At 34.8% G+C, this 14,577-nt stretch overlaps 1 protein-coding gene across 2 annotated transcripts in view; it reads left to right on the top strand.

The window, feature by feature from the left end:
• The window catches only part of LOC106461492 (paired box protein Pax-5-like), a 75,566-nt gene that overhangs the window by 42,252 nt on the left and 18,737 nt on the right, over positions 1-14,577 (top strand). For both annotated transcript variants that reach the window (XM_022388465.1, XM_022388464.1), the window contains exons 4-5: positions 5,544-5,776; positions 14,039-14,136. In XM_022388465.1, the coding sequence (XP_022244173.1) occupies positions 5,544-5,776; positions 14,039-14,136 (331 nt within the window). The remainder of the gene's footprint in view (positions 1-5,543; positions 5,777-14,038; positions 14,137-14,577) is intronic.

Below are 14,577 nucleotides of genomic sequence, written 5' to 3'. Positions count from 1 at the left end.
TGGCTAGAGAGGAAAAAAAAGGTAACAAAAGTGGGTGACTGAAGTGAACTGGCTAGAGAGGAAAAAAAAGGTAACAAAAGTGGGTGACTGAAGTGAACAGGCTAGAGAGGAAAAAAAAGAGTGCGAACATTGAACGAAAAGGTTGTAGACACTAAATGTCAATCTGAGAAAGTTTAGAAAAAGTGTAAGGCGGGGAAATGGAAAAGATAAAGTTAAAGGAAAGGAAACTCTGCATTCATTCCAAAGGGATTTAACAGTACCTAATCTAAAATCAAACGTTTTTCCAGGCGTTCTCTTTGAGTTACAGTGGATGGAGCAAATGTGAGTCACTTGTTTTATCTTGTTTTATTAATAAAGTTATTTTAATTTGGCGAGTTTTTACCACTACTTTATATTCTATTATGCTAATATACTGATAGCATTATTTGTTATGAATAAATTCATGCAATGTGTTTATATGAAGAAGACCTAAGTAATGACGACATATCATTGTAAATTTTTGTCTTGATGTTTGTATTTTTCTCTTCAAAAAACAACGTATTAAAATCAGAAAGTAAAGCTTGCCTATTTGACAGAAGAAGTAATAACTGTAAGATTCCTTTTCGTGGAGTTTTAGAATTTTATCAACCTATGCTAAATCAAATTTCTAGAAATATCTTGCCGATAACTGCAAGTCTAATAAAGAAAATTAACAGTTCATCGCAAGATCTCTATTGAAGAGAATCCGACAAAAAAAAAGTGCCGATAACTAGTTGCAAGCCTAATAAAGAAAATTAACAGTTCATCGTAAGATCTATATTGAATAGAATCCGACAAAAAGTGGAATAGTTACTTGTTATTGGAAACATATCTTTTGAAACGAAGAAGAACTACCTAAAGTAACGGAGTCATTAAACTTAGTCATCACGAGCTGCGTAGTATAATGTAGGTGGAATATTTTGGAAATAATTTCTTTGTTTATGAATATAAGTGTATCTCCTGAACGCATTCTATCTGTGTTGTGATTCAGCGTGAACAACAGTGACGGATTAAATAAGATATGTACAAATATATATGCATTTATACACCGTTTATGTAACGGTAACTATAGCGTTGTCTCTTTCTGTAAATGAGTATAATCAGAAGTGACCAATTAACTGTGATCATATAATCTATCGAGAACCCATCACCGACATGTTTTACCATCGACAAAGTTTTATCCTTTTCATTGCGACCTGCTTTTCACTCGTTGGATCCCTTAGTCGCCATTTCATTACATTATGTTGATAACGAATTTACTCAATTGGTCAAACACGCGAAGTGGTATAGGTTTGGCCTTTCTCGTGTTCAATAGGCTGTATGAGACAAAGAACGTCACTTAGCTAAATGCAGTTGGGGAAATCTCATTCAGAAGTATTAACAGATAGATACCAGTTCCTCTGGGCAGAATGATACAAAGATACTTTGTTTCTTTATTTAAAGCTCAAAGCTACATAATGGACTATGTGCATTGTGCCCATCTCAGGGAATCGAACCCCGAACTTTAGTGTTATAAGCTCTAAAACTTACTGCTGAGCTACCAGTAGATGGTATAGATAGATAGATACTTTCTGTTGAATACAAGTATTTCATTGTGACTAAACTTTTACACGAATAATATATGTATTAAACAACAATCAGTTACGTAATGATGCACTGCAGATTTAAAATATAAGTAATATTTCAGATACAATATAACGTAAAAACAACAATTATTTCAATTTGAATAATGTCATGGGTTGCCGTTCAAGTAATATTAAATTAATCAGCAAATTAAAGCTTCATGTGTAATATACTAAGCAGCTGTCGTAGTTAAGGTCATTCTAAAGAAGTGTAAGAAACCCTGGGAACATTCAAAGGTTTTAGCGTTATTCCAAGTCCTACTATTGATACTGTATAAATAGTCACTAATTACACTTCTGTTAAAAACAACAACCCATTCCACCATCCACTTTGGACTCGAATTTCCAACCGGTAAAAAAAGAGCCACTATTTGTAATATGCGTTATAAAAACATCAGGAAATAAACTACTATGGAAAACAATGTTATTAGTTTCATTTAAAACATCTCATCCTCTGAAGCATCTTTCATTTGTTATCGACAATAAGTTACATTTGTAGGTCTTCCAGTTATCAACGCGAAGTAAAAGCTAATACGTAAAATCTCTATACGCGTAAATAACGTACCTATTACCTGTTGTATCCTTGTTGAAGCCCTGCCACTGTTATTAGAAACGCCAAAACTTCCAAAGAGAAGTCAACATAACGAAATAGTTCCCTTGTTAGTGCCACAAACTATGTTCTGAATATAATATATATATATATTTATTATATTTACTTAAAATCAGTTTTGTAATCTGTGGCGTTCATATACCCTTGAAAAAAGGCGTAAGCCGAAATGTCCGGTCGAATAAAAAAACACACATTTATCTGAAGTTGTTTGTCGTCTTCGTTGCAAATATATTTTGAAAGCTTACTCCTATTTGAGCCCTCCCACCGGTGGCTTAGCGGCAAGTCTGAAGGCTGGTAACTGTAACAATCGGGTTTCGATACTTGCAGTGGGCACATCACAGATAGCCCATGGTGTAACTTTGGGCTTAACAAAAACAACCAAATCTCTCTTTTGCAATTTAAACAATGTGTATTCGTGGTTTAGTTTAAAATGCTATGGTTTTGAAATAACAAAGTGGGTCAGGAAATTACCAGGAGGCACCAGTTTTAAAGTTCTCGTACAAATTAGATGCTTTCTGAAGTATTAAACCTGAAAGCTTTAATTTCATCCTATACTGTATGTTGCGTACAAATCTGACTTTTTAAAAAATAGTTATATGTATTGAAAATATATATAATATTTGTTTTTCAAGCATTCTTACATACATGAAAACTGCCTCAAGTTTTTCCTATACAATGGTTTGAAGAGAGATCAGTTTATAAACATAGTTACAACTAATTTAACCGAAATCTAGTCAAATATTCTTTCGACGGCAATAGTGCACACTTTTGAATCTGAATATTATAATATAGTCTGAGATTGTTTCTTCAATTTCGCGCAGCCCCCCAGTGTCACAGCGGTATGTCTGCGGACTTACAACGCTAGAATCCGGGTTTCGATACCCGTGGTGGGCAGAGCACAGATAGCCCTTGTGTAGCTTTGTGCATAATTAAAAACAAACAAACAAACAATTTCGCGCAAAGCTACTTGGTCTAACTGTCCCTAAATTAGAGGTGATAAACTAGAGAAGAGGTAGCTCGTCAACACCACCAACCGCCAACTCTTTGGCTACCACGAATGAATAGTGAGACTGACCGTCACATTATAACGCCCCTAGGTTGAAAGGGCAATCATGTTCTGTAATAGGATTCGAACCCGCAACCGCCGAATTGAGCGTTCTGACCTTGAGGCCAGCGTAAAGAATAACACAAAGTAGAACATTTCTATACTTATACTTAGATAACTATACCACTTAGATAATTAGTTTGTTTAGTTGTTAAGATCAAAGCTAAACGATGGGCTATCTGGGCTGTGCCCACCACAGGTATCAAATCCAAATTTTTAGTGTTATAAGCCTTCAGACTTACTGCCGAACCACTGGATGTAAAACCACTTAGTATATATATATGGGCTATATAGAAAAGCGTAAAAACGACATACACATCTAGAGATCCCTTTTATATATACTATAGATGTCGGCGTAATAACATTACACAAGCAATGTTTTTTATAGTTCTTTAAGATACTTCATTTCAAAACAACTGATATGTTAATCGCAATTGCTCTTGAAACGCAGTGAATATCCTAAAAAAAAACTTACAATTTCAAATAAAAGATAATAAAATATGTTTGTTTGTTTGTTTTGAATTTCGCGCAAAGCTACACCAGGGCTATCTGCGCTAGCCGTCCCTAATTTAGCAGTGTAAGACTAGAAGGAAGGCAGCTAGTCATCACCACCCACCGCCAACTCTTGGGCTACTCTTTTACCAACGAATAGTGGGATTGACCGTCACATTATAACGCCCCCACGGCTGAAAGGGCGAGCATGTTTGGTGTGACGGGGATTCGAACCCGCGACCCTCAGATTGCGAGTCGAGCACCCTAACCACCTGGCCATGAATAAAACTATGAGACTGTAGTTTTGAATTTGTTTCCTAAAGGCTAATGAACGCGATTACAAGATAATAAAATGATGCGAATTGTAATTTTGGAAATAGTTCTTTCAAACTTATGATTACGATTAAAAGACAGATAAATGATGTAAGAAAATGTAATATCTAAACTGGTCCTCTGATAAAAAAGAAGAATTTGTTTGTTTATTTAACTGCTTTGTTTTATTAGCTCCCTGGTGGCAGAAGGGTATGTCTGCGAACTTACAATGCTAGAAACCAGGTTTCGATATCCGTGGTGTAGCTTTGTGCTTGACTACAAACAAACAAACCTTTTGTTTTATTATCGAAAATACTCTTGGTATGTTTCTTAAACAAACCAAATAACTTTTTCTTTTTTTTTTTGCAAGAGGGCTAAATAAAGTGTCCTCTTTTCTAAAAAGGTTTGGTCACTCGTTGCTTCTATAAAAGTCTAAGAAAACCAATACCATTTAGTGAAAAATACTTAGCGATATATATTAGTACACACACACACACACACCTGGAAGCATCGTATGGTCGTCATCACAAAAGTTATTTAGGAAATTAAAGAGGGTGTGTGGGTCGCGGCTTTCTTGTTCCTTGTACTTCTGTTACATAGCTTTTGTAGGCTTGTAGAAACATTCCAGTCATTAAACGCACGCCATACACGAAAGGACGAAGAACGCGACACGCACGAGTTTTAAAGCATAATGAGAACACGACAGATATATGTATATCAAGTAAATGCATGCATGTATCTGCAATTTTTTATTACTGTTTCATAGTTACGTTGTGTTTCTAGTGCTCAAGAGCTTGTTATGTGGAATTATTATTTGTGGTCGTAACAAAATAGAGAACAAAACGTACTATTAAATTTTAATTTTATCTATAGAACATGAGCCGGGCGTGGACAAATGGTTAGCGTGCCCGGACTGTGAATACGAGAGTTTCCATTACCACAAAAACGTCCTCAAAACGTTGGGACTATTTGGTCAGACACAAGAGTAGACCAAGAGTTTGGGGATGAGTGCTGTTCATTAGCTGCCTTCCCTCTAGTCTATGATTTCAAAATTAGGAATGGCTATGTGCAGAGGGACAGCGGTAAGTTTAAAGAATTACAACGCTAAAATTCGGAATTCGATTCCTCGCGATGTACACCGCAGATAGCCTTTGTATAACTTGGTGCGAAAATTGTAAAACAAGCAAACGAAAGCACAGAACATCTGAGAAATTTGCTCTTACATTAAAGTGAGCTTACAGTATCCCTCTCCTGAGGCTTCTCTGTCATATTAGTGGTTATTTGTCATTACAAAGGTTCTATAGAAATATACATAGAGGCTGTTTACTTAGTTATTTGTTTTGAATTATTGGTTTTAGGATGTTGTCACTATTTTTATATACAGGATCGTAAGAAACAAGGCAGCAGAAAAGGCGAAGCATACAATGAATGGTGGAAACTCACACCAACAGGCACCTGCTAACACCACATCTGTCATCACGCATGCGCCTCCTACACCCCATGAAGCGGGACAGCCTCTCTTACGGCCGTCTTACTCCATTAGCGGAATACTGGGAATCCCAAACGCAAATCCCAATACCAACTTGAATAAAAGGAAAGGAGATGAAGAAACTGGAGGTTTGTGCTTCATATAACTTATGATATTTTCAAAGTAGATTTTAAATTTTTAGTTCAATCAAGCACTAACTGAAGTTCAAGTATATATATACATATCTATATACTTATATATTTAGTTTCACACACATACACACACACACACATATACATATATATATATATATATATGTGTAATACTAAATAAATACTTAATCTTTGACCAGTCCAGGCCTTAAGTATTTAACTTCATAAGACATAAAAGAAGGCTCTTTGCTCTTCTACTGAGGCCCAGGCCCCCCAGTGGCACAGCGGTATGTCTGCTTGATTTACAACGCTAGAATCCGGGTTTTGATACACGTGGTGGGCAGAGCACAGATAGCCCATTGTGTAGCTTTGTGGTTAATTACAAACAAACAAACAACTGAGGCCCAAATCGTTTATAAAACATTCTAGTTGTTTCTGGAATATCCTAATAAAAAATTAAACTTATTTTTTTCTTTGCAAAGTTTTTCCATCATTTTATATGCTTAAATATTTCACGTGTTTAAAAAAAGTGCATTAGACATGGATACCTTTTTCCCTTTTTTGCATGTTGAAATAATTTTGTATTATAACTCCGTCGTGTTAAGCCTATTCCCGGTTTAAAGTAGTGATTATCGTCTTAAACAACTGTTTCTTGACAAATTTGTCACCTAGAGAAAAGAAATAAAAACTACGATGTTTGTTTGTTTGTTTGTAATGAAGCACAAAGCTACACAATGGGCTATCTGTGCTCTGCCCACCACGGGTATCGAAACCCGGATTCTAGCGATGTTCGTCCGCAGACATACCGCTGTGCCACTGGGGGGCATAAAATAAGAAAGAAAGCGTTTGTAGAATTGTTCATACGTTTAAAAAGTACTGTTTCACTTCTCCGTTTGTTCATTTACACAATTTTAAATTAATCGTAATCCCTATGCAAGTGTAAGCTACAACTGTTTGAGCAAAAATGCGGGTTAATATTTGATAAAGAGGACGCTACGATAGACACTACGGCGGCCTAACTTAACATTTCTAAAACAAATGTGCAATATATATATATAGTCGGTTGGCTAGATTGGCGTGATTTTTTTATTGAATGAACCAACAAAAAGTAACTAAATGTTAAAGACAATGTAATGATATAAAGATATGATAAAAGTTACAATAAACAAAGTATTACTTTGATTATTTTGTTTTTAACCACGTAACGAACACAGATCCATATTTAAAACGTAGTATAATTTATACAGTTTATTTCGTTTTTCAACATTCAGCTCTTTTCATCCGAGTTATTGCATCGTGGACTTTTTTGTTCAATTTAATAAAAGTTAACGTTATTGTTACGAAATATGCTAACGTTGTTCGTTTGAGTTTTATTGGTTATATATGTTTAGTCTAATGTCACATAAGTAAGTGATTTTATATACGGCTTTGCTGCAATATAAGAACGGACTTTAAAATCAGAATTGATTTCCTACTAATTCTACTGGACGTAAAATTACCCAAGATAGGTCTTCAGATCCTCACTGGTGGAGAGCATCAACAAATAAAAATGTTAAAACGCGACGTATTTTAAAACTTGACTATATGGATAATTTGTTATTTTCTAGCCCTATTTTTGCAAGATCAGTATCTGAAAACTATCTGGAAACTAGTATACGGACTGAGTATAATAAAGAACGTATTAAGCTCCGGGAGAGAAGCTATATTAATTATCGAGCCACTTTCTTTGCCTAAATATACATCGTCACCATTCAAACATTATATCATAGATACACTAAGATTAACTGATTAAAACTTCATTACGTTAGCGCTCAACAATCTCCTAGAAAACGCGGAATATCTGTGTTAACTTAATATGTGAACCAATGTTTAAATAATTGTCTTTTAGCGCTCAACAATCTCCTAGAAAACGCGGAATATCTGTGTTAACTTAATATGTGAACCAATGTTTAAATGATTGTCTTTTAGCGCTCAACAATCCCCTAGAAAACGCGGAATATCTGAGTTAACTTAATATGTGAATCAATGTTTAAATGATTGTCTTTTAGCGTTCAACAATCCCCTAGAAAACGCGGAATATCTGTGTTAATTTAATATGTGAATCAATGTTTAAATAATTGTCTTTTTTGGAGCTAACATACTTTTGTACAATGGCCTTCTTTGATTTTTTTTATAGTGGTAGTGAAACTAAAAATCCATAAGCGTGCTTGCACATATATATATGTTATTTGTTCGTAAAAAGTCACTTAATTTACTGTACAAATGTATATGATTATAATTAAATTAGAATAATAATTGGATATTTTCACCGTAGCTACTTCTCCCTCTGGAAAACAAAGAAATCAAGTTCAGACATTTCTTCATGGAATAAAAGCTGACCACTCTTGGGGGGGGAAGAAGTTTCATGCAGCAAGTTCGATATTGTGCGGCACTTTGCGTACCTTTTTAGATGCCTTCTGGAACGTGAACAGAACTCCTAATAAGAGACTTGGCCTTTCCCGGTCGCCCGGCCTAGAAGTTGGCAAATTGTGTTATTGCAGAATAGCCTTGTGGCGTAATAGCATTACTCGTTAGAATGCACAACAAATGTTGTGCGCCCATAAATAAGAAATAGCATTTTCCTCCCGGCTTGCTTTGCTATTCTCTGCAGACACGAAAGGCGTAGGAGTTCTTTCTGTATTTCCTTTGCCGACTAGTTAGGTTGTTCCTCCATACTAACAAAGCGGAGGCGAAGATAGGTTCTTTCATGCTGTTGCTTCGATTTTGTATTTAACAAAAACACGCGTTTGAGACCAACCTAAATGAAAAATTGTCATGAGAAAATTAAGGAAACGGTTGAGAAGTAGCTAAGTAACCGTTTTATGACATTCACCGTTATTGGGAAAATAACTTTTTTATGTAAAAGGCAGATATAAATAACAGAAAACTGACTGCGTGCTCAATCGCTTTCTTAAAATACCAAGATACATTTATAAAAAAAAGGCAGACACATGTGATAATATTATGCACACCAAAAATATTCTATTGTTTGTTTGTTTGTAATTAAGCACAAAAATACACAATGGGCTATCTGTGCTCTGCCCACCACGGGTATCGAAACCCGGATTCTAACGTTGTAAGTCCGCAGACATACCGCTGTGCCACTGGGGGGCAAATATTCTATCTTTGTGTACTCTGACGTTGATAAACTTCTGATTTAATATTCCCAGTACGCTAAATACAGGAATATGGTAATTATATATATATTTGTTACAAAAAAAAGGCGTAGTTTTATCATGTGATTTCTCAGAAACGCCAAGTGGGACATTTTTATTCTCTAACATTCATTTATTTGAAAGCTTATACATAATTATTTGATGAAGCCGTCTTCCATCATCTTAAAATCCTTGTTTTTTTTCATTATCTTATTCTTCATATCATTTTTTTAGTTTAAATTTGTGTGTGTATATTTGTTTATACCTATTACATTTGGGAGTACTAAGTATAATAACCAAAAAAACCTGGCCAACGTTAAATACAACAACGTTACATAAATAAAGAATAACTATACATGAAAAGTCCACTTTATGCCAAAATCGATATAAAACAATAAATAAATCCTTTAAAAAGGGTTCCCTTTCTAGCTATTAACATGTCGGGATATAATACATTCGTTGAATGATAAAAACAGTGTTTAATAATGGTTGGAGACGGCTTGAATGGGTAATGAAGAAAAAATTTAATATAAGTTTAACATAACAACAAATGTACAACTTTTCGACAAGGTTTTGACATCATTTTGCTGTTATGTTAAACTTATATTAAAGTTTTTCTTCATTACCCATTCAAGCCGTCTCCAGCCATTATTACTCTCAAAGTGGGTTCCTCGTCATCGAATTTAAAAACAGTGTTTGTTAAGACGTATAAAAGACCTTGAAATATATTTACAACTGGCCACTTTCTATCAGCTCAAAAATAAAATCGTTTGTTATATGAAGACGTTACTTTGATTTACAGGTCAACTTCCCGTTTTCCCCATTCATGAGTGTGAGAGAAAGCCTTTTATGTTCTTATAGTTTCTGTGTTGCTACGCCAGCCTTGTCTTCCATTCATTGCAACCGTCGACACAGTTGAACGGTCGCGTACAATCTCAGGATTGTACGCGCACCGAACGTCCTAGACGAGTTCGGGCGACCACAATCTCGCAGAAGTATATGTTGACTGTCTGACTACCTCATCGGCCACGGAATGATCTGCAGTTCATCCGGTCGCCCTGTCCAGACTGTCGGCGTGTTGTAGATGGGTTCCGCTAAGCTTTGAGAAATCAGCGGGAATGCCGTAGCTAGCCATCCGTGGAGGCAGATCTTTATTTGCATGAGCCGGGATAGCTGGTAACGGAAATTGGAATTGCAGCAACTGCAGGGTTTTCTGTCCGTTGTGTCATTGTCGTTTACTCTAGAAAATACAAACTGTCAAACAATGGCGGGCGAATAAATTGCCTCATTCACTCTACATGAAGACAAGGGAACACTGAAGAAAAAATGTCAAATTTTAGTGTTATTTACACACGAAATTATACATGATTTCATTGGATATGTTTCTCCCACTCCTAACACCATTTGATAGCCATAATTCAATAACAATTGAATAAAGTTAAAACCTAGAGAGCTACATTATCTGTCTACAAATTTTAGGTGGAATACGACAATCATATCAAAATGTTTGAATGGTCAAATTTCCAAAAAACTTAATAGATATACATTCTTAACATTAAGAGATGCGGATCATTTTATTTTAATTTTTTCCAATATTTTCACTTAATATCAACACATCCTCTAATATTTTCACATCAATATCGACACATCTTCCAATATTTTCACATCAATATCGACACGTCCTCTAATATTTTCACTTTAATATCAACACATCCTCTAATATTTTCACATCAATATCGACACATCTTCCAATATTTTCACTTAATATCAACACATCTTCTAATATTTTCACATCAAATCAACACATCATCTAATATTTTCACATCAATATCGACACATCTTCCAATATTTTCACTTTAATATCAACACATTCTCTAATATTTTCACATCAATATCAACACATCCAATTCCAAGACGAATAAGGTCTGGTCCAGTTGTTATAGAACATCTAACAACATGTATTGAAAGAGAAGAGCGAGATATCAAAAATAATAAACATACGAAAAATGATCAATGAAGTTTCCTTTATTAAGATGGTGCTGATTTATTTTTGGTATGACAGTGTGTACCACATCCATCTCGATTATTGGTTGTTCTGCAACCAATGTTTTCGTTATCAAAACGTCACCCACTTCAACGCTTCCGAAGGCCTCATTTTGTCTATATGCTTTATTCATAGCAGGTGATGTTTGACATTCAGTGTCATTTATGAAAGTATTAAAGTTAATACCACTAGAGTACAAGCAAGGTATTAATTGAGGTGAAGTGACTTTGCATTCAGAGAATACACCTACCACCAGGGCATTAATGCTACATATAGTTTCAATGACTACATTCATCCGGATTCCGACTGTGGCTCGAGTGAGTGAGCTTTCATTATGAAGACCTACACATGGAATAGCGATGGGGTTAAACCCACAAGACTGTAGATATCTTAATGTCGTCTCTAGTATTTCCATCTAATTAAAACAATTTACATGTTGAAAAACATGCAAGTTAGAGTAAATAGATAAGCTATTTAACGATGTGATATAAAAAAAGAACCAAGTTATATAAACAAGGAGCAAAGATGTAATATGAAAATGGATATGTTAAACAAGAAAAAAGAATAGAGTATTGGTCCTTAAGAAGAAATAAGTCATGACTTTGATTAATAGATAAAGTTGGTCTGATGCTTTTAAGTTTCCTGTACATTTTTAGTGTATGTTTTTTATATATTTATGCTGCTTGTTAGAACTGTCAAAGGTAAGAAAATCAGAACCCATGATAGCAAAAGTACAAATTATAAGTGATAAACCAAAATATATGCATTTCAAAGTCAACGTGCAATTTCCTGAGCTATCAAAGTTCTCTTCTGTGAAATACAATATAAAGCTAAAAACAGAAAAAAAGTGGAGCATGATCTTAGTAGCAGTCTGTGTTGTTTTTTTTATATTTGAAGAGAAATGTTCATTGTACTCTGTTTAGCGTCGGAATCAACTATACTATCAGAAATCCTATATTAAGACGTTTTTGCAGGATAACATAATACTTCGATGAATGGATAGATCCTTAATACATATTATTATTACAGAACTCGTAACATGACTTTTCACAACCCCCTTGATTATTTTAGTGTAATAAGTCTTTGTGCTAGTCTAGTGAATCCATTAAATAACCATTGCCAACACGATGAAACTTCGTTATACGATTACATGAAGCTCTAAGTGTTGTATCTGCACCAAGGCTGATAACTATGATTACGATAATCGGTACCTGAATTGCCTGTCTCAAAAGCCCTTTTATGATTTAAACTCCCAACACCCTGACCATGGGAGGAAGCGTGAGGCTCGATCGTGTACACATTATGTTTTCACTCTACCAGATTGGGCCCAGTAGGAGTCGGATCGAACAATGTACCTCATCTGCCCTTGTCAATAACAAGGCTTTGCAAGCTTAACTGGGTACTAGACCTAAGTATACGGAGGGCAAAGATAGTGTTTAGATGAGGCTTGATTGAAAACGCATTACAGTCTATTAAGTTTACACTGTTCTCTCATTCTCTTACCCCCACCCCCTTCAAAGTTGATGACGAATTTAGCTTCCCTTTTGGTGTACGTTACGCATGGAAAATTTGTTGAAAAGGCTAGAGCATGTTGATCGATTTAAAAAAAGGGTGGGGGGACTCTGTAGAAAGATCAAGAAATTGCAAATATAAAATGCTAAACAGCTCTATTTACACAATGTAGATGACTTCATAATACGGTGTTATTTTAATATATACTTGTGTTTCCACCATTTGGCATCTGTTTGCAAATAAACCCTAGCAATAATGAGAGATACATCTTCATGTTACTTTGTATGTTAATAAACTAAAGAAAATATCTGGTTAGAAATAACTTTTTTTTACGAAAGGTTGTTGTTATTTTGAAGTTAAACACAAAGCTACACAATGGGCTATCTGTTCTCTGCTCACCACGGGTATCGAAACCCGGTTTCTAGCGCTGTGTCACTGGTGGGCTTTACGGAAGGAATGCAAAAAATTGGATGATACAAGTACGTAGAATGCAATCACTGTCTTCTATTGAAGCGAAACGGAAGGTAATTTATATTCATTCAACAGATGATCAAATATTAAGGTATATATATATATATATATATTAAGACTTATGGATAAAATACACCGCAAACAACTGCTGCGTTCATTATTTAAAATCTACAGAGTTTCGTTCATGAAATAATTACATTTAAACGGCCTGCATCGGAAACTAGATACAAAGTGCAAATGTATAACTTGACACATATGTGAATAATGAATTATAAGATCAATATACAACATAAATAACATAAAAATAGTTAAATACATTGACATTTTAAATCCCTGGGTCTCCATGACCAGTAATTTGCGACTTAAGAATGGAAATTAATTAATTAATATGCATTTGCAGTAAAAGTTTTACGATAAAATGTTTTGATATCAGTATTTCACGTATTCCACTCGAAAGAGTAGAAGAAGACAACACAAAAAAAAAGGAACCGTAATAAAAATTGATTTCACTTATCGAGAACTATAATGTTATGATTACTAGACAAGTATATGACAGTAAGTTAAACAAAACGTTGCTCAGTGTCTTAAGAATGTTTTGTTAATATGGAACAACATACAAGAGGTAAAATTTAGTAAAGGTTGATAATAATTATCAATTTGTAGTTTTTGTAAGGGGAAGCTGTTAATTACACACAACATCATTTAAAGTCTACATAACTGTGTTTGAATATGATGTAATGGTAAGTTCTTGTAGGAAATTTAGCAAGTTGATGCCACACCAAAGCAGTAACTCAAGAAGTAACGGAGAAAGAATAGTTACAATTTTCAACTCTTTCAAAGCAGCCTCCACGAGACTTGGTTAATGTTCCATGTTTCCTCACCGTTAGTCACCACATTTCACATTAGCCTACAGGCTAGTCATAGTGCCTGCTGTGATCATTAATTGGAGCGGTTCAGCCGTTCTAACGCAAGCAAATGAACTTCCTTTCATAATCCAGGCTTCATTAAAGTATTTTTTTTCTACACTTGTCTTTCCAGCCAACAACGATGGTCGAGGAATCAACGAACGGGCTATTCACGAAGAGGAAGCGAAACGACAACGCACACAGTACAACGGCGATCAACTCTACACCAATGTGAGTATCAACGCTAAGAGATTAGGAGCTTGTAGAGTTATTAACAAGTTGTATACATTTAAAGTTTGCAACAATCTCAATGATTTTGCACAAACTTTTATATAATTGTTTTTAAAGTTTATGCTTACGTTGGTCAGATTTAAATATTATTACATCATAAGACCGTAAATTACGTGGAAAATTCAAACAAACTATTTTCGAATTAATCTTTTTTCAGTTTATAAACTAATAGATAAATATACACAGTGGCATTTGTCATGAACTTCGAAGTTCATGCATGTGTTCGTCACAAAAAACAGGCAGAACCATTGTAGAATATTGTGCAGTTTTTCTTGTACGGCCTAGAAAGATGGGTGTTGAAATAGATTCAGACGCAATATGGAAATATTTTGGTAATAGTTTGAAGCACCCTCTTTTTATTTTCTTTTTTTTTTTTTTTTT

Source organism: Limulus polyphemus, unplaced genomic scaffold (assembly GCF_000517525.1).
Source record: "Limulus polyphemus unplaced genomic scaffold, Limulus_polyphemus-2.1.2 Scaffold971, whole genome shotgun sequence".
In the NCBI taxonomy this organism is placed as follows: Eukaryota; Metazoa; Arthropoda; class Merostomata; order Xiphosura; family Limulidae; genus Limulus; species Limulus polyphemus.
Note: the sequence above shows the minus strand (reverse complement) of the source record. Positions and strands in the feature narration are given on the sequence as shown.